The 21,658-nt window shown below is 37.8% G+C and overlaps 1 protein-coding gene across 14 annotated transcripts in view; it reads left to right on the top strand.

The window, feature by feature from the left end:
• LOC141425797 (uncharacterized) overlaps positions 1-21,658 on the top strand; it is a 239,909-nt gene that overhangs the window by 30,719 nt on the left and 187,532 nt on the right. For 7 of the 14 annotated variants that reach the window (XR_012450903.1, XR_012450905.1, XM_074083909.1 and 4 more), the window contains exon 3: positions 16,023-16,142. The exons of 3 other annotated variants lie outside the window; for them this stretch is intronic. Coding sequence is in view for 6 of the 11 variants with exons in the window: in XM_074083909.1 (XP_073940010.1) it covers positions 16,023-16,142 (120 nt within the window). In the remaining 5 variants the exon portion in view is untranslated. 4 more of the 14 variants (XM_074083901.1, XM_074083910.1, XR_012450906.1 and 1 more) reach the window with 4 other exon arrangements.

Genomic DNA, 21,658 nt, shown 5'->3' with positions numbered 1-21,658 from the left:
GACTAACTTGCCCAGAAAAAATGAAGGATCCAAATAAACATACTCTCACTAAGTCAAAGGTAAGTTGGGGTTTAATTTCTCTTCAAAAGTATAACAGAAAATGTGATATATGCTAAGTAAAAGGAAATAGAATTGAGAGCAGGAAAAAAAAAGATACATCAGCATGATTTTTAGTAAATATCCATTGAGCTTCCAGTTTTAAAAGGATGCTCAGCCTTAAAATGAAGTAGTCAGTATTTATTAGCCAGGATTCCTGAGATCTTAAAAGCTACACCTTGAATTGATCTCCCAGGAGAAGAGTTATGAGTGACCTGGTTACAGATTTTCCCCATCTCTCTTCTAAAAGTCTTACTATTTAAAAATCAAATGAAACAGCCATCTGGAATGCTCTGCTCTTCCCTAACCAGCACATATGCTGCTTGTGATCATTTTCTTAGACCAGCAGGCTGTTTTGACAGAGGGCCTTGTGTCAGCATTAATTTACTTCACCATGTCTTTATATCTACCAGTCCAGGGAATCTTTAACCACATCCTCTTCCCTTTGCCTACTCAGGTCTGTGCATCTGAAAGAGTTAACTTAAAAGAAAACTAAATGAAATGCCTCACTGTTCAGATTTACAGAACAACAATATTGTATGTGCTGTCAGAGCAGTGAAAGGATCACCAATGATGAAGAGCCAGTGGTGATTACAAAGAATTTGATGAGTACAGATACAAAGCCATCATTGCAAGTGTGGATTTTATATTCAAAGACCTTCAGATGCATGTTTATGGTTGAGAGAAGCCTGTTTCTGGTTCATGTAATACTTCTGGGGTTTATTTATGGTACTTGTGACATGGGCCAAGCACCATTTGCTTCATTTTGGTTCTTACTAAAAGCCAAATATATTTCAATCATAGTCCATATGGACTACTATAATGAAAATACCATAGACTGGGTAATTTGTAAACAACAGGAATTTATTGTTCACAGTTATAGGGGCTAGGAAGTCTCACCTCAAGAGACCAGCAAATTCATTGTCTGGTGAGGGCTTACTCTCTGTTTCAAAGATTATGCCTTGTCACTTGTCACTGAGTCCTCCCATGGTGCATAGGCAAACAGACTCCCTGAATCCTTTTTTAAAAACAGGGCATTAATCCCATTCATGAAGGCCATCTTTCTGAGCTCATCACCCCACCAAAGGCCCACTTGTTAATACTATTGCATTGGAAATTAAATATCAGTATATGAATTTTGAGGGAATACAATTATACCATATCTTGTGCTTATGCTTAAAGTAAAAAGATGAATAAAACATAATCACTGCCTTTAAGAGGTAGAGTGGAGAAAGAGATTCATTAGATAACTATTCAATATAAGTGCAATGAAAGAGCCAAGTATGGAGTGCTATGGAATCACTTAAAAGAGGGTTCAGAAAAATTTTCTTCAGAAAGTGACTTAAACAGGATAAAAGGAAGAAGTATCCTCAGGGAAAACCAACAGCTGAGAAACAGGGCTTCAGTAGTGTTAGACGATAGAATGGGACACAGTGAGTGGGGTGCAATGTTGATAAAGAATAGGCAGAGCCAGATCATGGAAGGTCTCATGGCTTCTTCTTCATGGAATATTTTATTTTAGCTGGAAAATGCAGTGCTTAAAAAAAAGTTCAGGAGAAATGGGATCAACACTTCTGTAAGGTAGTATCTCTTGGCAAGTTTAATGTGCTAATGTACATTATGAATCTCCAAACACAGACATACTGTCACAGTTTCTGTTACAGGACCATTTTGGGACTAGAGTTGTGAGAAGCACATTTTGGAAAGTAATGCACAAATCTCCATTAATAGGTTTACATAAATCAATATCATGGGCAAATTTGCATTTTATAATACACTGATAGTATTTCAGAGTTCTCTGGGAAGAGTATGGGTGACAATTAATAAAACAGATCAGTTATCAAGATCATTAAAAATGAGGGCCTGCAGTTAAGTCGTACTTAAGTAAGTAGAAGTAGGATAAGTGTTTTAAAAATGTGTAGGAGGTTAAGAAAGATTCAATGTTTCTACTGTGGGTGATCAAATAAATGGGGTACCAAGCAATTAAATAAGTACAACAGGAATAGGTTTAGGGAAGATATCATAAGTTTTATTTTGTACAAGTTGAAATTGAGGACATGTATGGGAAATGATGTGGAGATTCTAGGAAGTAATTGAATATGAGAATGAAGCTTTCCTTAAATGTTCATTTTTTGTAGTAACTATGCATCTAGGTATAGTTACAATTACGAAAATCTTAAAAATCACCCAGGAAGAATGAATAAAATGAAATGAAATGAAATACGGGCCGAGGTAAAGAGAACTCCAACAAAAGTGTTTGTACACATAATGTCCTCAAAATCTTGAGTCAACTCAAACCATACACACAGGTTGCTAATTAAAGGCACTGACATTTTAATGTCATATTTTATGATGATTTTTGTATCTACATTAACTTTATGTCTCTGCCTACTTAGACTTTATATAGGTCTATACCAAATGCTTTAATAAGCAGTCTCCCTCCTGCTACAAGTAAATGCCAGAATTTTAGTTTTTCTTTAACCTCGGAGCACTGTCTTTCTTTTAGCTACTCTGAAAACAGATAAGCCCAGCAGCAAATAAAAAGATTTGAACCGAGGCTGACATATTTGAAGCTATGATATTGCAGATTGCTAGTGGTAGCTCCAAAATTTCTATATATAATGAAAATGGGCTTTGGTGGCAATCTGGTTGGAAGAAGGTACTAAGGCAAGGTTTACGTAGAAGTGGAAAAATAAGATTGTATGTTTCCTGGAGGAATGTGAGGTTGGCAAAATTTATGCATGGAGTGGAGAGAACTAAATTTTTCATGCAACCTGTATTTATTCCCTTGACTGCTCTTTTACATAATTATTTCCTGCAGCTGTTAAAATTAACCCTCAAAGTAGCTACCAGTGTCTCAACCTAATATATATGTCCTATGGCTAAATTGTACCAAGATACCTCTTCATCATACATTTATCAATTTAATTTATATTGTTAATTAAATTACCTGTCAGCATTCTATTTTTTAGCACATTGCTTTGTGGTAGAACTTCAAAATACAATCACCTACAGCCATTATTTATGTATTAGTTATAATCTACCACCATTTTTATCTACTACAATTAACTACAATTACTTAGTATGTACCACAATGTAAAAACTGTTGGCTCTGTTTTTATTTTTAATGTAGCAATCTAAATCCTTTGTGGAAAGAGTCAGAGTATAAACAAAAATAAATGGATATGTATATGCAGCATTATATCTAGTCTAAATAATAAAATAAATTATGTATGTAATTCACTAATGTTGTAAATGACATGTATTGGTGGTTGTGTTGCAAGTTCCATATTATAGTATGTCAAAAAGTATGAAGGAGGGCTGGTGGAGTGGCTCAAGTGGTAGAGTGCCTGCCTTGCAAGCATGAAGCCCTGAGTTCAAACTGCAGTACTGCCAAAAAAAAAAAAAAAACACAGAAAATCTAAAAACTAAAATTATGTAATATGCTATGTATATATCAATTAACAACAATTTAAGAGGTTATACCTCATTGATTTGAAGAATTAAAGCAATTGGTCTCTTGGGAACAGATTTTTGTTCACAAGAGTAATTTAGGCATAAAAATATAGCTTGTAATGTAGTTATTATAACCTTGGAAAAAACAGAAGCAGTATGTTTAATGCATATGCCCACTCCGAATATAGATTTGCAGAAAGTAGGTTTGCCTGGAGTCCTTGCAATGGGTATAATTAAGGTGAAGCTTAATGAAGTAAAGGTGGCCTTCAGAACTCAGTTTTTATGATCAAAACAATATTCATTGTGATATTTTGAGAATGATCAATGTATGACCTACTGCTTTAGCACAAGAAATAATGTTAAATTAAAAGAATAAAGCAATAGCAATAACTTTTCCTTAAGATTGGTTTCTTTTACTGGGTGCCAGTGGCTTACGCCTGTAATCCTAGCCACTCAGGAGGCAGAGATCAGGAGGATCACAGTTCAAAGCCAGTCCAAGCAAGTAGTTTACAAGACCCTATCTCGAAAAAAACCTACCAGCTCTCGAAAAAAGAGCTGGTGGAGTGGTTCATGGTGTAGACCCTGAGTTCAAACCCCAACACTGCAAACAAACAAGCAAAAAAAGATTGGTTTCTTTCAAAGAATGCTAAAGAAAGGGCATTTCATATCAATAGAGTAGATTGGTCAATTTACAGCAGCAATGGTAAATTGTATCTCCTAGGACCTTAAAACAGATGCTTTTAAAAAAAATCATTATTTATGAAGAAGATTCCAGATTTTTCAGCCTTCGAACATGGCCTCAAATAAGCAAGTCTCTAGGGAACCCTCAAGCTTTCAGCCTAGGCTTGTGGTTGCATCACTGATTCCTTTTGTTCTGAAGCTTTCAGCTTCTTAGACTGAGCAACTGCTGTTTTCCCCAGATCTTCAGACTTCAGTTGGCCGTTGTGGGACAGTTAAAAGTGTCTGGTCATATAAGCAAGCCAATCTAATAAGTGCTTCCATATATAATCAGTCTTTTTTCCCTGGAGATTCCATACTAATTCATAGTGTACTTAGATTGGGCAAAAGCAGTGAATAGTATTTTCATTAAAAAGTCAAACAATTACACTGGTAACAGGAGAATGAGACAGGAAAATCATGATTCAAGGCCAGCCAAGGAAAAAGTTAGTGAAACTCAAATACTAAGTGGGCATGATGGCACATGCTTGTGTCCCAGTTATTTAGGAGGTGGAGACAGAAGATTGCAATTCAAGGCCAGCCTGAGCAAAGTTGGTGTGAGACCCTAACTGAAAAACAAGCTAAAAGCAAAAGACTGGGGGCGTGGCTCACATGGTAGAGCCTTTGCCTAGAAAGCTTGAGGTCTGAGCTCAATCCCCAGTGGTGCAAAATTGAATTTGTGCAGCATATTCTAGAGTGAACATTTAATAGCGAGGGCAGGTACAAGATGATCCATAGAGTACGTAAAAAAAAAAAAACTACTGATGCTTCCATTTCTGTTTATGTTTCCTTATCTTAAAATTTCAATTTTACATGTTTTATAGTATATATAATATGTATATCTAGCAGAACATGTGTACACCAACATTTTTTTTCACTGCTGTAAGATAAGGTCAAAGAAGTTAGGAAATTAGAGGTGTAAAGTATAAAAAACACTTGCATAGTTGTCTGATAGACTAAGATCAAATTCTTATGTTTAACATAACTGTGTAATATTGGGTCAGTTACATAAAATCTCAAAGTCTCAGTGTCCTCATCTGTAAAATAGAAATGATCATAGAATACTTCTCTCCTAGGGCTGCTTGAAGAGGAAATGAATAATGAGTATAAAGTACTCAGTGCATAGTTTAAACTTAAAAATATTAGGTAATTATATGACTGGAAGAGGTCATATAGAAGTCATGTGAAAGCTTTGTAATAACAGAGACTAAATCCAAGATTTTTCTTTCACTGAAAGGCACTGATTAGTTTTATTATCTGAGAAGCCTTAATTATTGCAAATTATTCAGAGAATCTTTTCACATTTTTTTTATTGTTTTATTATTCATATGTGCATACAAGGCTTGGGTCATTTCTCCCCCCTGCCCCCATCCCCTCCCTTACCACCCACTTCTTTTCACATTTTAAAGAAAATAGACCAAAAATCATTTTTGTGGGATCAGTGAACTAGCATATGATGGCCTGAGTACTGCAGAGTGTTCATTTAGTACAATAAAGATAGAAACTGAGTGTCTAAGTACATAATTCTAGGAGCCCTGAAGACAACAGTTTGGTTCTTATTTTTCAGTTTTGAGGTATGTTGACCTTGTAACATTATTGCAAAACATCCAATTAGAGAGAATTTTAAAATGTTGTTAAGAGGCAAAATAAAGTAATTGACAAACATTTACCTACAAAATTACTGTGCATTATCTTTTGTGTATACACACACACACACACACACACACACATGCAAATACTGGCATCCTACAAATTGTTTTGAAAGAGCACATCTATTGTAAACTTGCTCCGGAATTAGAAAATGGACAACAGGATTTTGAAACAATCAGTGAGCAAATTAGCTTTTATCCTTAGGAATGTGGACTTATTTCTCACATAGAGATTGGAAACTTCTTTTAGTCTGTTATAGTAGAGCAGGGATTTTTTTCTTCCTAAAACTTTGATGAAGTTCAAAATACATTTTAAGTTTTTCTCAGTGTAGCTGTGCTAACCCATTGCTGAAAACATTCATTTCTTTACAGAAATCTCATGAAACCTGAGTAGTAAGATGCCTGGAGAATAGTTGTACTCTATGCTCACTATGGAATTGTAAGAGGAAAGGATGAAAAGAAAAGGCAAAAAATAGAGTCTGAATATTTATGATAACTGAGATGATATAAGCCTTTCATCCAAGTCATTATGTGACTTTAGCAAAGTTGTATCTTATAGAAACATGCAATGAAAAAGCAGGTATAATGAAATATTCACAATGGACTCAACATGCTCAACCAAAAATGTGTTGAATACTTACTATGAATAAGACATTGCAAAAGATAAAACATGGACTAGTAGGCTAATAGAGTAATGAATAATGGGTACTATGGCTATGGTGTTATTATAAATGCAAGCCTTCTCTAGAAAGCTTCTTATGTATTGCCATTCAGTGCTTTCCTTCACCTTGGGATCCATCAGAGTTATCATCAGAAAGAGGCTCTCACCAGATATGACCCCTCAACCTTGGACTTCTCAGCCCATAGTAAACTTTAAGAAAGAAATTTTTTTCTTTATAAATTACCCAGGCTGTTGTATTGAGTTATGGCAGAAAACAAATGGACTAAGCGACAACAGAGAATTAAAAAATATCTGTGAGATTGTAAAAAGAAGACTCTAGTAAGGTTGAATCTCAAGTTGGATTTAAAGTAAGCCTTTCTTACTGATGAGACTTAAGTTGCCAGATAAAATCTAAGATACATTTAAATTTAAATTTCATATAAGCAATTTATATTATAAAAATTATAAGTATGGGACATATCTATACTAAAATTTTTTTTTATCTGAAACACAGATCAAAGACAAGTATACTTGTTATGTATATAGCTTTTTTGCCTTACTCTGTGTCCTTCAGGAGTCCTCAAAGGAGTCTCAGAAGGAAGATACTATTATCTCTATTTCCTGTACTTTCTTGCTTCTTATAGATTTCAACCAGTGGAAGCACAGGGAGAATAGACAGCAGGAGAAAGAGGCAAGATTTTTTTCCTTGCCTCTTTCATGCCTTAATGAAACATCTCTGCTGGTGGAAGCATTTCTCTATAATTATGGTTCATGCCTGACAGTTCCTCCTACGTGGCTTTAGCTCTCCTGGAACTCTGATCATACCTTTTCCTCTCACTGCTCCTTCTGCTTGGAGAGTAGCAGCAGATTCTCCTTGCTGCTGCTCTCCAAGTGCCTCAAAATCCCTTTTGGTCTTTCTAACATTGTCCATATCTCTGTAAGCAGTCTATTATAATCTTTATTTGAACTATGAGAATTAAATTTTGCTTCTTTATTAGATTGTGGTTAGAAAAGCAAGTCTTTTAAAGTTATTTGAATCTTGACTTTTTAATGTAGAATGAGCAAAATAATACCTCCTTGATTGTGTGTGTGGATCTCATGAGGGAGTCTAACAGTTCTGGTGTAGCTAAGTAGTGCCTACTGAACAAAATCTCAGAAGATAACAACTCCTGACAAAATATGTAAGTTAATCTTCTGAAGAAACTGCATAATTATGTATAGCATGCAGATTCTAGAGGAGAGATAATACTTGGATTAAAGGAATAATATTGCATGAGTTTTTCTATTGTTTAACTTTTAGACAAAGCAGCCCTCAGTCTGTGCCAGATAAAGAGGCTAAAAGCTCAATAGAAATCCTACAGCCTTACTGGCTGAAGAATCAGATGACAGAGTTTAGGACAGTTACAGCCACTAGAAATTAAGGGGGAAATCCCCAAAAGGAGAATTCCCAAAGAGAGGGAGAACAAAATTCTATCTATAAACTCTCCCCAAGTTTCTAGCTGATCCATGAATTATACTTGTATGGAGCAGACTCTAGCAGGCCAAGAAAAACTAAAATAGTAATGCTGATATTTACACTCTTGCTTATTGCTAGAGAGAAAGTTTGCAGTTGGAGCCCAGGGCTGCTGAGAGGAATGTGTATTTTGTAGCTGTTGGGTGGAATATTCTAGGGATGTCAATTAAGTACTCTTCAGATGTATAACAGAATCCAGAATTCTCCAGTACATAATTTACAATGCCCACTACATGATTCATAATAACTTGATGAACAAATAGAAAGCAGGAACAATTTTGAAGAGAAAAGATAGACAATTAGTGGAGTGTGACCTTCAAAAAGACCCAGATGTTGGAAAGAATACCTATTATAAACATGTTCAAGGATGTAAAAAGTGCTAATGATGACTGAAAAGATAGGAAATCTCAGCAGAGAAATATAAAGTATAAAAAATAAAATTTATAGAACTGGAAATGTATTATTTGAAATAAAAATTCATTTGAATATGATTAATGCACAATGAATATAGCAGAATAAAGAATAAATTAACTCAAAGATAGATCAATAGAAATTAGCTGAACTGAAAAACAAAGAGAAAAGATTGAAAAATCAGCACAGCTTTAAGAACCTGAGTAACATCAAAAAGGCCTATTGTGTAATTGAAATCCTAGAAAGAAAAAGAGACAATATATATCATAACAAGATATTTAAAGAAATATCTCAATTTGGTGAAAGTTAGAAATTTACATCAAGAATTTCAGTGCCAAGTCACATATAAGGCAAACCCATCAGGATAACAGCAGATTGCTCAACAAAAATAAAACTCTAAAAATCAGGAGGGCATGGAATTATGCATTCCAAGCCCTGAAAGAAAATAACTGCCAACCTAGATTGTCCTATCCAGCAAAACTATTCATCATAACTAAAGGAGAAATAAAATTCTTCTACAATAAACAAAAAGTAAAGGAACAGATGCCCAGTAAGCCAGCACTATGGAAAATACTTACAAGAATCCTATATACAAAATAGCAAGGCAAATGCAACCATGAAAAAAATGGGAAAGAATAAATCTCACTGGATGAGTACACAAGTAAATGAAAAGTAGGAAAACTCAAACACTACCACCTGCCCACACACACAAAATGATGAATTACTACATATCTTTATCAATAGTAACTCTGATTGTTAATGGTCTCAATTTTCCAATCAAAAGACACAGGCTGTGGGTTAGATTAAAAAACAAGACCCATCCATTTGTTGCCTATAAGAAACACACATTTCTGTCAAACACAGGCTTAAAGGAAATAAAGGAAAATGATATACCAAGCAAATGGAGCCCTAACACAAGTAGGAATCGCTATATTCATATACAAAGCAGACATCAAACCAAAATTAGCCAGAAGAGCAAAGAAGCTCTTTGCTCCATGAAGAGTATGTGGGAATTGTGAACATTTATGCATCACATGTTGGCATACCCAATTTCATAAAACAAATGCCAGTAGACATAAAAACATAGATATATATCCCAATACAATAATAGTGGGTGAGTTCAATACCCACACTGACCAACAGGTAGGTTATCCAGACAAAAATCAATAAGGAAACTTCAGAATGAAATGACATTATGCATCAAGTGGACTTAATTGACATCCCTAGAATATTCCACCCAACAGCTACAGAATACACATTCCTCTCAGCAGCCCTGGAACATTGTCCAAAATAGATCATAGTTTAGGACATGCAGCATGTATTAACAAATACAAGAAAATTGAAATAACATTCTCTATTTTATCAGACCACAATGGAAAAAAAACTGGAAATCAGCAGCAAAAGAAAATATTCAAACACTTGGAGGCTGAGTAACACACTATCAAATAATCAGTGGAGCACTAAAGAAATTAAAAAAGAAATAAACATTTCCTAGAATCAAGTGAAAATGAAAACACAATTTACCAGAATTATATTCCAATGAACGGGAATATCAATGAATTTCTAGGTGCATATGACCTACCAAAATTGGATCAAGAGGATATAAGGTACTTAAATAGTTCTATCATGAACAATGAGATTGAAACAGCAATAATAACAATAATAATTATAATCATAAAAACTCCCAACAAAGAGCAACACAGGATCATATGGATTTGCTCCTGAATTCTACCAGACACTTAAAGAAGAAACAATACCAATGCTCCTCAAACTATTCCACAAAATAGAAAGGGAAGGATTGCTACCAAAATCATTCTATGAAGTCAGTATTACCCTGATACCAAAACCAGATAAGGAAAATTATAGATCAATTTCCTTGATGAAAATAAATGCAAAGGTTCTTAATAGAATATTTTCAAACTGAATTCAACTACACATTAAAAAGATCATACACCTTAACCAAATTGGTTTCATTCCAGAGATGCAAGGATGGTTCAACTTACACAAATCAATAAATGTAATATAGTACATAAATAGAATAAGGGGGAAAATCACCTGATCACCTCAGTAGATATAGAAAAAGCCTTTGACAGAATTCAGCATCCCTTCATGATAAAAACTCTGAAGAAAGTAGGAATAGAAAAATCACATACCTTAACATAATAAAGGCTGTATATAATAACCCTATAGCTGACATTGTACTAAATGAGAAAAAAAATAGAAACCATTTCCTCTAAAGTCAGATTGAAACAAAGTTGTCCAGTCTTATTCAATATAGTACTTGAGTCCTTAGCTGCAGCAATGAAGCAAGATAAAGAAATAAGAGTGATAAAAATATGAAAGGAAGAAGTAAAACTACCTCTATTTAGTCTATACATAAAAGACCTAAGAACACCACCAAAAAACTCTTAGATTTGATAAACACTTTTGTCAAAGCAGCAGAGTACAAAATCAACATGCAAAAAATCAGTAGCTTTTTCTATACACAAATAATGATCAGGTTGAGGAAGAAAACAATCCCATTCACAATAGACTAAAAACAAAAAATAAAGTAAAATGCCTAGGAAAAACAACTTAATTATGGAGGTGAAAGATTTCTATAATGAAAACTATAAAACTTTGAGAAAGAAATTGAGAAGATGGATTTCGACTTCCCATTTTCATTGACAAAATGAATACTGTGAAAATGGCTATTCAACTGATAGCAATCTACAATTCAGTGAAATCTTCATAGAAATCTCAAGTCATTCTTCACAGAAATAGAAAAATTAGTCCTAAAATTCATATGGAAGCATAAAAGACCCCAAATCACCAAAGAAGTTCTTAGCAAAAAGAGCAACACTGAAGGTATCACAATACCTGACTTCAAATTGTACCACTGAGCCTTAGTAACAAAAACAGGTGGCACTGGCACGAAAGCAGACATGAAGGCCAATGGAATGAAATAGAAGACATAGAAATATGCCCACTCACTTACAGCCAACTTATCATCCACAGAGGTGCCAAAAACACGTTGGAGCAAAGATAGCTTCTTCAACAAATAGTGTTGAGAAAACTGGATATCCACATGTAGAAGACTGAAACTAGATCTCTTTCTCTTGCCCTGTACAAAAATCACTTCAAAATGGATCAGAGACCTTAATGTAAGACTTAAAAGTTTGAAGCTACTACAGGAAACCATATAGAAAGCAATCAAAGATATAGGCATAAGCAACAACTTTCTGAGAGGACTTCAGTAGCTTGGGAAGCAAGAGTAAGAATTGACAAATGAGATTACATCAAATTTAAAAGTTTCTGTATATCAAAATAAATGATTACCAAACTGAAAAGGTAGCACACAGAATGGGAGAAAAATCTTTGCCAGCTATTCATTCGACAAAGGATGAATATCCAGAATATATAGAAGCCTCAGCAAATTAGATATCAAAAGAATAAATAATCTAATTAACAAATGAACAAATAAACTGAACAGATAGTTCTCAGAAGAATAAGTGACCTATAAATACGTGAAAAATGTTCAACATCCTTAGCCATAAATGAAGTGCAAATCAAAAGAGCACCGAGAGTCCATCTTACCACAGCTGGAATGACTGTCATCAAGAAAACAAACAACAGCAAATGCTGGGGAAGGATGTGGGGATAAAGCATCCTTATAGACTGTTAGTAGAAATGTAATTTTTTTTTTTAGTGCAGCCACTATGGAAATCAGAATGGAAGTTCCTCAAAAACTAAAAATAGAAATACCATATGACCCTTCTATACCATTCTTGGCCATTTATCTGAAGGAATATGTCAGCATACAGTAGTGACACCTGCACACCTGTGTTTATAGTAGTACTAGTCACAATAGCCAATCTATGGAATCATCCTAAGGTGCCCAACAGCTGTTGAAATACACCCAGTGGAGTATTTTTCAGCCATAGAGAAGAACAAATGGATGGAGCTGGAAATCATGTTGAGCAAAATAAGCCAGACTTAGACAGACAAAGCATTTTTTCTCTCATGTGGACTCTAAACCTGAAAGTTAAAACAAAATAAAAATAAGGACATGAATGTAAAAGAGAGACTGTATGGACTGGGAGAACCAGTGTGGGGGGAAGATGAAAGGAGAGGGTAATAGGGAGGTGAATATGATCAAAGTACACTATATGCATGTAAGAACACAGAATAATGAAACATTAAAAACTGAAAAAAAACAGGAGGAATGGGAGGTAAGGAGAAAAAGGGAGTGAATATGATCAACATACTTTATATGACATATATACATGGAAATGTCACAACAAAACACCCTGTATACATATCTTAAACAAAAATGTCTTTTTTCTTCAAAAACAGAGAGCAGAAAGGTAAAACAGGCCCTGTCTGGGGGATTGGTAGCAGTTGGGAGCAGGGAAGATATAAGGAAAGGGTGTAGGAGGGTAAATGTGGTGAAAATATTATGTACTCATGTATGAAAATGAAAAAAATGAGGCATATTGAAACAATTCCAGAAGTGGGGGAAGAGGGAATAAAGGAGAATGATAGATTATGAAATATTGTAAGAACTTTTGTAAATGTTACAGTGTACCCCCAGTACAACAACATGATAATAAAAATATAAATAAATAAATAAGGAATCTAACACAGCCTTGGAGGTCTAACAGTAAGTCATCACTCTGCATCAGAAACACAAAGAGAATTAGTGCTGGAATTAAAATGCTTCTCCAAACAAAAAAATCACAAAAATTAAAACAAACCCCCAAAATACTTTATATACATGTATAGAAATAACACAATAAACACAATTGTACAGTTAAAAGAAAGAAATTAATAATTTCAGGAAGTCCTAAGCAGGGTGTGAAGACCATATTCTCAGTCATACAGGTACAACCTTATGGGGTGGGAGTGGGGGAGCGGCCCTGGGAACACTGTCTTGGGAGCAGCACAGGCTTGAAAGTGCAACCATGAGAATGCTGTTTTAGGAATGCAACCTTGGGAGTCCAGCCTTGAGCCATGAGGCCCTGGCTGGATGCCAAAGTACAAAGTATGTAACAGTGTATGTTTATGAGACCAGGTTGCTTTGTGACTGGCTTTGGGCCACCTTTGTTTTTTCCCCATAAGAGGCGGGGATGGCAGGTTTGGCCTGGCTCTCTCTTGTTCCCTCCTGCACTCTGCTGTCGTGTTGTTTGCAATAAAAGCTACATAAAATGCAATGGCCTCCACCCCCACGTGCTTTTCTTTCAGTTTTCCACTGAATCCACTCTGAAATCATTGGCTAAAATGGTGGGCATGACAAACTGGCATAGTCGGCAGGATCTGTCAGTAAGTCCAGCAGTACACGCATATGCTTCCCTAGCAGATTTGGATGAGGGTCATGAGATATGGCCCCCAACTAATTTTTGGTATCTCGTGGCAGCTTTATTATTGCAAAGGATACCGCAGAGGCTTGGAAGGATCCAATGACAACCCTGGGTGTTGGACTTGCTCCCAGAGGAACATCATAAATTAACCTTCCAGGTGCATGGCTGTTTTTACAAGCAGTACAGCTGCAACATGCAGAGGAACAGGCTTTGCAAGCTCAGATATTGCCATATGAGGACATTGAGACTGTGTTGGAAGCCAAGGTAACCAAGCTAGAGGAACAAATCTGTGAGTCAGCCACCTCTAGTTTAGACAGCTCACCTCCTCCTACCCCAGTAATGCTAAAAGCCCAGCCTATTGTTAACTGCCAATTAGAGCATGACCAGCAATTGGATGAATACACCGGCAAGTGGGAACCCCAGAAGTTAAGGAGCATACTACCAGGTATGTACAGTATATACTCTGGAAGGCTTGAGAGAATTGGTTAAACAGACTCGGCAAAAGCCCAGGGAATCTGTTGTGGCATGGATGCTGTGTATATGGAATGATGGGGCTGATACTTTGATATGATATCCTGAAGAGATACAACAGCTGAGTTCTATTACAGTAATCCTTCCCTCTGTCAGCGTATGCAAAGTACTATACAGCAGGCCCAGATATGGTAACTCCATCTATGTTAAGCTGGAATGTACGGGCAAATGATGGGGAGATGGCAGTTACTCCCACAAAGTGAACTTGATACCCTGAACTGGTGCAGGTGTTATGGGAAATGGGAATATATTTGATATTACAAAAATGAAAGATACGTTGATAGCCTTGTCCCTGGCAGGCTCTTTTGGAATGTTGGCTGCTCTTCTTGCACCATATATGGACTGCAGCATTTATGATGTCACTCAGGCTATGGCTTGCTTGAGAGACATGGAGATAAAACAGAAAGGCAAGAGAATACGTACTGTGCAATTTGCTGGGGCAAAGGTGGGGAAAGGAGGCAAAGAAAAGCTGGGAGCTAACAAAAAACAGAACTTGACAGGTCCAGTAAAGATGTCCCATCACATTATGTGGACTGACTGAATTGCAGCTGGGGGAGATCCTGCAGATATAAACAGGCAATCTACAGCTACACTGTTTGCCCTATGGAAAGACCTGCCCATTGAACAGAAGCACACCAAATGCAAGGAGGGGCAAGCAAACGAGAAGGTGAAGGCCTGGATGTTGACCTTGCAAGACCTGTGAAATAAGGACCGACAGGATGACTTGGATATACGGGTAGTGGGGGACCCGCATGACCTACAGTCTCATGTAGAACTATGTATATATTGGTCCCCCCACAATGTGCAAAATGTGCTCACATTGGAGGATACAGGAGCCAAACAGACTTTGTTATTCAGCAACCCTAAAAATTCCAAGGGCCCACAGCAATAATGAATAGTTCTTGCAGGTGCTCTGTCCATGTTTTGGAGGCACAACTGATGTTGGGGATTGGATGATTGGCACCTCAGCCATATAGGGTGTGCATGTTCCTGGTGCCAGAATACATCCTAGGGGTGGATGTCCTCCAGGGATTGTGACTAGACACTACTATGGGGGAATTTCGACTACATTATGCACAGTAAAAATGGTGGTGCAGGACCACCCACACAACCCTCAAGTATGTGTGCCAGCACCTGCACAGATAGCGCATGTGAAACAGTATAGGTTGCCAGGAGGTCATGAAGAGATAACAGGCACAATTGCAGAACTGGAAAAGGCAAAAAAAAATTTCCCCCAGCATACAGCCCTTGTAATCCTCCCATATGGCCAGGACAGAAACAGGAGGGAACATGGTACATGACTGTGGACTATTGAGAACTTAATAAAGTTACTCTGCCTTTAAATGTTGCCATGCCAATGGCTAAGGACATTTTGGACCAATTGACCTTGCACCTAAGACAATACCACTCTGTAGTGGTTTTGGCTAATGCTTTCTTCTCTATAGACTTAATGCCAGAAATTCAAGATCAGTTTGCCTTTACCTGGCAAAGTCACCAATGGACATTTTTGGTGTTGCCTCAAAGATATGTGCATAGGCCAACACTATGCCATAATTTGGTTGCCAAGGATTTGGCTACTTCGGCACATCCTGGTGTATATTTGGCTCATTATATTGATGACATTTTATTAACCTCTCATTTTCTTGCAGAACTAGAAGCAGCAGTGTATCTCTGCAATTGGCCCTATCACGATGGGGTTGGGGTGATCAGTGATGCCATAGTACAAGGATCTGGCTGTTCTGTCAAATTCTTGGGTGTTGTATGGTCAGGTAAGACTCGGGTGATTCCCAATGCCATTATTGACAAAATACAGGCATTCCCGATACCACAGGATAAAATTACAGTTACAAGCCTTCTTAGGTCTTTTAGGATATTGGCAAGCATTTATCCCATACATGGCTTTAACTGTTGCTCCCCTGTATGGCCTAACTTGAAAGGGCATGACATGGGATTGGACTGACTTGGAACAGACTGCCATTGTTAAGGCAAAACAGTTAGTGGCTCAAGTATAAGCCCTTATTGTTATTAGGAACAGGAAACCATTTGAACTGGGTATAACTGAAGATCCAAAAGACTATGGATGGGGTCTGTGGCAAAGATAAGATGGCACACAAGTGCCTATTGGTTTTTAGTCTCAGTTGTGGAAAGGAGCTGACCTCTGCTACACTTTAATTGAGAAACAGCTAGCAGCAGTGTATGCTGCTCTAACAGCCATAGAACCCCTAACTGGAAACCAAATATCCTATAGCAGGATGGGTACATTCGTAGACTAATACTCCCAGGATGGGAGTGGCTCAAATCCCCACACTGGCCAATTGGGGAGCCTATTTGGAACAACATGTCAATTTGCAGTCCAGTCCATTAGGAGAACAACTGGCAGCTGTCTTGGGACCTTTAGAATTTACTTCTGATAAGGTTGATATCCCAGATATGGGAATGGACCCAGTCCATATCAGGAGGGGATGATGCCCCTACCTCTCACTACTTGCTATGCTGATGGCAATTGCTGGGAGTAACTGCCTTATATACTGTGGGATACTGGGTGAATCCTGAGGAGCTATGGTATGAACAAGGCTATGGACAAAGTGCTCAGTGGGCTGAGCTACATGCTGTATGGTGCATCATAAAAGAGGAAGACTCCCCTATACATATTGCTATGGACAGTTGGACTGTATATAAAAGGGGTTATCTATATGGCTACCACAATGGAAAAGCCAAGACTGGCGAGTGAGACAAAGCACCCTATGGGGTGTGCAGTTTTGGCAAGACTTATGAAACTGGGAACTCCACAAGCAAGTGTTTATTACACATGTGTCCGCCCATTGGCCCACCAGTATTCCTAGACATGTAGAAGCAGATGCATTGTCCAAGATCAGGGCTGGGAGAGTTCATCCTCTGGGAGTCACCTGGCTCCATGAGACACTTGGTCATGTGGTGGTATGGGCTATGGCAGCTATAGGACTGCAAGTAGGAGTAACTACTACCAATGCAGAAGCACAGGAAGTATATAATGTTTGTTCGAAGTGTGCTGTGGAGTGAGCCCATGATATTGTTCCCCTCAGGAATATTGATAGGGGGCAGAAGCCCCTGCAAGATTCGCAGGTAGACTATATTGGACTTTTACTGAGATCACTAGGCAATTATTATATTTTGACTGTGGTAAATACCACCACTGGCCTTTTGTTTGCATCTGCTACTACACATGCCTTCCAGGATATGACTTGAGGAGGCCTAGAACAACTTATGTGAGCCTATGGCACACCGCTGACAATACATAGTGATTGAGGCACTCATTTTGCTGGACACAAGGTACAAGCATGAGCCCAGGAAAAGGGAATTCAATGGAAAAATTGCACAAGCCATATTGGCCATGGGCTGCTGAAATGATTGAATGATGTAATGGGATGTTGAAATGCCATTTGTGCATAACAGCCCCTAATCCTTCCTCTTGGAATAGATGGGCTGAAAAACTTCCTAATGTTGTATACTCATTAAATGAGCAATCCAGGAGAGATGGCCATTCTCCACTGGATAGGCTGCTAGTACCAGGTCAGGTGCATTTAAAAGGGGTCTGGAAAGATGCTTCTCTTCTAGCCCTGCAGGAAGATCAAGGATCACTAATGCTGCTTGATCCAACTATAATTTCAAAAGGGCAAGAGTGGTCTTGGCCATGGGTTATATATATATATGGTCCTTCCTCCTCATGGATGGTAATGGTGTGTCCTTCTGCTTTGGATAGGAGGATCAATTGACAGTTGAGACCCCTGTGTGTCCCTGGCCTCCATGCATTGTTGTCTCCATTTCATAGACTGGTACTGCTATTTTAAAAGGTTCTTATGCTGTCTATTGCAGCCCTCTTTCAGTGTTGTCCACAACTATACAATCTGGACTGCTCCTGAGAGTATCCGGAGCATGTGTATGGTACCAGCGACTGGGTCATTGGTACTGGCTACATGTTGACTCAGATACCCCATACAGCTTGTATTTTGCCTGATAGATGGAACTTACCAGCAGTAGTACCTTCTGCTTTGTTATCATATTTTCAGGGTGACCAGTATCTCTCTGCTGTCCCGGGAGCACATATATGCTCATGGGCACAACGTCTCCCATTGCTGGGTATGCACAGATTTACCAATGGATACAGCAGGAGAACTGCCGTAAACTTTACACCCAGCTATCCAAGACGCCTGGAGCCATCTGTACCAGTGCAACTGTACAGGATGGGAATTGGATCAGCAACAACAACAGATTGAGACTTTATTAAGACGGGATCATGGCAATAGGCCAACCCCCTATTGACTATGCTGTACAAAATAGGTGGGGGTGGATGTCAGCAGAACATGTGGAGTTATGAGTACCGGCACCCATATGTATAGAATAAACCAAAGGAGATCCTAAGCAGGTAGCTGGTTGGCTACCCAGAGAATTCTGTAATACTATTATTTATCCTTCACCTGGATACTGGTGAGATAATCATTCTTATATCGACACTAAACCAGCTGACTGGACTCTACCTAGGTACATGTGGGTATGTGCACATCATGGATGGCCCTATCTTTCAGGACATTGGGTATGGTGTTATATTTGGGACCATCTGCATGTACAAGGGACCATTATGAGCACCTTGCAACAGGCTCCTGCCAACTGGGATGCTGTATACCATAGATGGCACAGGACCAAGCATGACCCTTGGTGGTTTTATCCCTTGGCTGTAAATCTCCCCTGGTGCTGCAGACATCTACATTGAAAAGGAAATAGATGTCCTCACTGGTGACCCTTCACAGAAATGATAGAGTAACCTAGGGTCCACCTGGCAGTGGATAGTGTTAGGATGTGCCCGTATAGAGGTACTCTTGGTAGTTAATTGATCATTACATTGTTGGGGCCTCTGGGTTCTGGTAGCATCCTAATGGGCCTGAATACCATCCAAGGATGCATCTGCGTGAGGGGTGGAGTATGTGGAGACTATATTCTCAGTATGCAAGTGCAGCCTTGGGGTGAGGAATGCAGCCCTGGGAATGCTGTCTTGGAGCAGCACAGCCGTCAAAGTGCAACCATCGAAACACTGTAACCATGGGAATGCTGTCTTAGGAATGCAACCTTGAGAGTCCAACCTTGAACCATCAGGCCCCACCTGGAAGCCAAAGTACACTTATGTAACAATATGTGTGTTTATGAGCCCAGGCTGCTTTGTAACTGACTTTGGGCCGCCTTTGTTCTTTCCCATAAGAGGTGGGGAAAGAGGTTCCGCCTGGCTCTCTCTCTTTCCCTCCCGCACTCTGCTGTAGTATTGCTTGAAGTACAAGCTGCATAAAATGCAGTTGCTTCTGGTCCCATGTACTTTTCTTTCAGTTTTCACCAGACCCACTCCAGAACCGTTGACCGAAAATGGTGGGCATGACACAGGGTATATCCAAAGAAAATCCAGACCCACTCACAGTCACTTCTGTGCTAGGACCCTTGAAAAAAAGCTGAGGAAAATGACACTGCATTTAAAGGAATAATCCAAATGACTCTTGACTCCTCATCAGTGGCAGTGACATAAGAAAACAGAAAAGCAGTATGTTTAAAGTGCTGAAAGAAAAACAGAAAACCTAGAATTATAAAATCAGCAAAAAATATCCTTCAATAATAAAGGCAAAAAAAAGTACATTTGCAGAAAAGAGAAAACCAAAAGAATTCTTTGCTAGCAGACCTGCACTAAAAAAATGCAAAAGGATGTTCTTTGGGCAGGTAGAAAATGCTAACAGAAATTCAGATCTTAGGAAAAAATGAATCTTTTCAAATAGTGGTGAGATAAGTATTTCCTAGCAACTAACATGAGAAAGATCAAGTTTCTCTATATAGTGTTACTTTATAATACTATGTATAAGTATATTAGAATATTTGATCCAAAATTTCAACTGAGACACCAAGATATAACAGAGGGCAGATATTAATGTGTATGGTACTCCAGATGCAAGTTTTCAAAGGAAATAGTCAAGAATATGTTAGATGACTCATCTATATTATGAGCATAAAATATTTGGATTTTTAGACAATTGAAGAGATTTTTAAGGATGATTAAGTTAGAGAGAGCTATGCTATTTGCTGATTACCAATCTTTACCATCTAAACGAATTGGGGTGGGAGACCTGGCACTTAAGTCAAGTGAAAGGAGCTTCAATAAGACCACTTGAAGAGCTGGATATGTGTTCACTGTGGTAGAAGGTAGTAAGTGGATATATTAATGAATGAATAAATTTATTATTAAATTAGGCTTATTGAGGTATAATTTGCACACAGTAAAATTATCCCCTTTTATGTGTGTAGTCCTATGAGTTTTGTCAAATGTTCGCAGTCATGCAAATAATACCGTATCATTATACCCCACAAAGTTCTCTGGGGCACCTTTATAGTCCTAGCTGCTAACCAGCACTGGTTTGAGTTTTGTTCCTATAGTGTTGTCCTTTCAGAATGTCATATAAATGGAATATAGAGTACGCAGTTTTTGTCTGCCTTCTTTCAATTAATATATTGCTTTTGAAATTCATTCATGTTACTACATGCATTGGTAGTTTTATGAATGAACCACAATTTGTTTCCCCATTCACCAACTGATGAATTTTCAAACTGTGCTGTGATTTCAATGTTCCTTCCAATACTTGTGTGGAAATTTAATTGCCATTATATATATCTATATCTATAGATATAGATATAGATATAGATATTTGGCAGTACTGGAGTTTGAACTTAAGGCCTTGTGCTTGCTAGGCAGGAGGTAGTCTACCACTTGAGCCATGCCCTCTGCAATATTAAGAGGTGGAACTTTAAGAGTTGATTAGGTCATGAGAGCACTCCTCACATGAATAGATTAAGGCCATTATCACAGGAGTGAGTATGTATTGTGGGAGAAAGCACTTGATAAATAGATGAATTAGCCCTGTTTTTCCTTGTCTCATGTCTAATCCCTTGCCTTTCTGCCATGTGTGACACAGCAAGAAAGCCCTTATCAGACTCAGTCTCATGATCTTGGACTTTCCAAACTCTAGAACCATGAGCCAAATAAACTTCTATAATTTATAATTTACTCAGTCTATGGTATTTTGTTATAGTAGCAGAAATGGACCAACATAGATTGTTCCCAAGTTATTTTTCAAAAATAAAGCTATTTTTGAACATTTGTACACAGGTTTTTGTATGAATGTGTCTTCATTTTCCTTGGCCTAGGAGGGGTGTTTCTGGGGAAATATGTTAATCATATGTTTAACTTTTTTGAATGTGCATTTTTTTGTTTTGTTTTTGT

This window comes from Castor canadensis, chromosome 8 (assembly GCF_047511655.1).
Source record: "Castor canadensis chromosome 8, mCasCan1.hap1v2, whole genome shotgun sequence".
Taxonomy (NCBI): domain Eukaryota; kingdom Metazoa; phylum Chordata; class Mammalia; order Rodentia; family Castoridae; genus Castor; species Castor canadensis.
This window is presented reverse-complemented; position numbering and strand designations above follow the sequence as displayed.